General features: G+C 45.8%; 1 protein-coding gene across 1 annotated transcript in view; it reads right to left on the reverse strand.

Moving 5' to 3' along the window:
- The window catches only part of GABRA5 (gamma-aminobutyric acid type A receptor alpha5 subunit), a 55389-nt gene that overhangs the window by 6297 nt on the left and 45342 nt on the right, over positions 1-3750 (reverse strand). Inside the window, exon 7 of the mRNA XM_005422701.2 lies at positions 3592-3735. Coding sequence (XP_005422758.1) covers positions 3592-3735 — 144 coding nt within the window. The remainder of the gene's footprint in view (positions 1-3591; positions 3736-3750) is intronic.

Genomic DNA, 3750 nt, shown 5'->3' on the forward strand with positions numbered 1-3750 from the left:
CGGAAGAGCAACAGGACCCTCTTTTTTTTTCATTTTTAAAACCCAGGAAATGAGTACCTACATTCTGATGGCCCTCCACAGCTGATTTTTACCTTACCATTTTCTTTAACCTATCAAAACTCTTGTCTCCACTGAAATAATCACAGCACCTTGATTTTGTACTTGCTTTTCTCCCAGCTGATATATTCTTTGATTTCCCATGCTGTCCCTTTCAGAGATGTCTATACCAGGAATACTTCCTCCAGTAGACTTAGGGCTTAAGAAAACCCCACAGCTTGGTTATTAATGCCCTGGGACCACTGCTTAAAGTAAAGCTAAAAGCTGCCTGAGTTGGCCTTTTGTTTACAGAACAAGATACTGGCTCTGTTGGAACAGCAAAGCTCCCTTTTACTTCTGTAAGGCCACTGTTTATCCTTAGATCATAAGCTTTCTTGAGCAAGAGCTAATTTTTGTTATAGGTTTATGTAGCACTTAAAAGAGAATCCTGTTCCTGATGGGGTCCACTCATCACTGCAGAAAACAAATTATTGTTAGTAAACAAAAACAAATCTAGTACTAATGAAAAGCCCTAGAGCAGAAATGGCTGCACTTCATGGAGCTGCGCAACTGTGCTGCTGCTCTTAAGGGGTTTTTTATGCTTTAAAAGCTGCTACAGTTTTTTTTTTGTTTGTTTGTTTGGTTTTTTTTGGTATATAGTTGATGGAGTTCTGGAGATCCTGCTTACAGATTTTCCAGGATCTTACACACATTATTCCATTGCCATCATGCTGAGATTCAACTGAGTACTTTAAGGAGGCTAGACTGGCCCCCAGGCTTGTTTGTTTACTGGATATACCTGGATTCAGTTTTATCAATGGCTGCTCTGGCAAGATCCTGACATTCGGTACATTAGACACCTCCCTGACTATACTGACATCCAGAATATTTCGGCCGACAAAAAATGTGTGTTCCCTTTTATAGTGATACTAGAGAAATATTCATCTCAAGAATTATTTGGTTCAAAATGAAGAGCTGAATGATTCTTTTATTATTTCGGCTTTGGATATTAAAGAGCTCAGACTGCAGCTGGCAGTATACAAAAGAGTGGGTTTATGTTTTGTTTTGTGCCACTGCAGATCCTAAGTTAGCTATGAGAGATTCTGGGTATGGGGAACATAACTGGGCAACCATTTGTGAAAAGCAGCAAGATCCACTTGGACTCAAATCTCGTATCTGATTGTTTTCAGCACTTTTACCACCAGGACATAAGAGATGTTGGTTCTGTTAGAAGCAGAGTGAGTAGGAAAATATCTTTCTTTCAGGTGAATAACATCTGGGGATGTTATTCACCTGATGTGAGCACAAAAAAACCCTCAAAAACCAAAAAAACAAACAGCCAAAAAAAACCCAAAAACAAACAGGTGGCACATGACAGAGCTGTTTTCTGTGCCATGGCTAAAATGTTCCAAGTTTCAAGACTTGTTGGAGAATTAGGAATGCCAGGGTATTTTTTCTGAGAAGCCAGCCAAACGGCAGCTTGCCTATAAATCAGCAGAATCCCAAGGAACCAGTACAGATCTGGAACTTCCATTTCAAAAAAAAGTCTGCTGGAAAGAAGAGCATAAATGACCTATGACATACACAAACATTTTGTCTGTGCAACTGCAAGGGCTGTGTAGTTTGACTCGTGTGTCATAAAAGCCACAAAAATCCAAGCACTTGGATTATGCAATAGGCTATTTGGTTTTTCTTTTTCACGTTCAACAATTCAATAGAAGGAAGAAATGCCTTCGATGGCCATTCGTAAGTAATGCTGATTACTGGCCTCCTACGAGCTTGATGAACTCCAGAAAATCCATCGTTGACTGATGCTTTCCCTGTGCAAAATCGGATTTTTGTATTTTGCTAATCCCCGGTTACAATCTGTGTCCTGCTCTTTGTGATCCACCCTGCAATCAGAATCCAGCCAGCCCAGATGTAACCCAGGACATTAATATAAAATCTTGACGTTGGAAACACAGCATTTATTATAAATCTTAAATACGTGAGGGAGGTGTTTACTGTGCGGAAACTTTGGGATTTGTCTGGAGTGTTTCCTTGGGCTGAGGAGTACAAGGAGCTTTCACAGGCAAGGCGGCAAACTGGAAGTGGCCTGGAGCTGACACGCTGGAGCACTCACTGCCTGGGCTGGATGGTTTTCTTGCTCTGAGGAGCAGGACGAGGTTGTAGGAGATGCTTCAGTACATCCTTTGGATCTTTTTCTTGGCAACAATGAAGGCAAGAGGGGAGCTGCCATTCATTGCAGAAAACAATGCGGCTATGATGGTGAACTGGTAAGGAAAATAGTGTCTTTACTCTTTAATGGGAGATAGTGTACTCATTCTTTTTTTGCAAAAGTGACCACTCTGTTTATATGTTTCTCTTGACTTTTATCAATCTTCTCTTTAGCATCAGCTTGGTGTCTCCTGAAATGGGCAAGGGAGGGGGTGAATGTCTATAGGACGGAGACGGCAGTCAAATTTAGTGGCTGCCCAAGGCAAGCCTTCCCTCACTTTGTGTCCTTTCTGGGGCACAAGCAGCAAGCTCAGATGTCTCCTCTTTATTTGCCAGTTGGAGCACAAAGTGTTATGCATCTTTATGTTTTGGTCCAACTAACTTTGTGTGCAAGTGTACATGTATGTACCTGTTTTCATGTCTCCTAAATTTCCTACAGAGAGTAAAAAGTTCCTAATTTAATCCATACTTTGTCCTCTACCACTCTGGCCATCATTTCTCTCCAGGGACACGGTGTATCACCAGCACACTCTGTTGGGCTTTGCCCGCAGGAATTGCTCCCAGGCATGTTGCCACAGGCTGCCCCTTTCCCCAACCCAAGCCCCTTGCAACCCCCAGCCGTAGAAATCTCCCTTTTCTCCATGGCAGGCTATTTAATTTCCACCCCTTCCCCCTCCCTTCGCTGGATGCCACTAATGCTCTCCAGCCGAGTGCATTGTGTAACCGGGTGGAGCCCCGGTCCCACTGAGCGCACGTGATCCTTGTCCCGGCCTCGACCCCCCCGGGGGTCCCCCCCGCCCATGCACACCCAGGGCTGCCCTTGCGTGGGAGCCTTAGGCAGCGGGGGGGCACGGCTCACGTGGATGCCCGCCCGGGGATTAAAAGCTTCTTTGCCTCGCCGAGCCATGCCACAGTGCCCCCCCCCGTCCTCCCCATTCCCTTCCCCCCCACGCGGTTCCATCAAGCAATCATTTTAAAGCGATGATTGAAACGGATCAAATGCGTGGGTGGTGTTTGCCTCCCAGGGTGGTTCCTCCCTCACGGAAATAAGCCAGCAACAGCGCTGGCAACCACAGCGAGGGCGATCGCCAAGAAACTGCGTGAGGCTTCTCAGGCACTCCTGTAAATACCAGGAGCCTGCATGTGTCTTCAGCAATGTACCTAAGAGCCAGCATTTGACCCTCTCAGTGCCTCTGCTAAGTGGCCATGAACCTGCACAGGATCTCCCTGGCACTCCGCATCCCACAGGTGCTTCCCTGGCCTTATTGCAAAGTAACCAGAGCCTGTGAATCTCCCCTCCAGCCATCAGCAACCGTGGGATGGAAATGTTGCCCCTACCTGTACTGGTACTGATGTTTTCCGTGCCCACGGTTTGTCCCATCAGGTGGTACTGGTTAAGTCGTGAGCCATCTTCGGCCACCACCACAGACGTTGTGGTGCTGTTAGTCCACACATAGATCACTTCAGAATTGGGGTAAGCATCTGCCAACAAGGGGG

The sequence above is a fragment of the Geospiza fortis genome, unplaced genomic scaffold, assembly GCF_000277835.1.
Source record: "Geospiza fortis unplaced genomic scaffold, GeoFor_1.0 scaffold366, whole genome shotgun sequence".
Lineage (NCBI taxonomy): Eukaryota > Metazoa > Chordata > Aves > Passeriformes > Thraupidae > Geospiza > Geospiza fortis.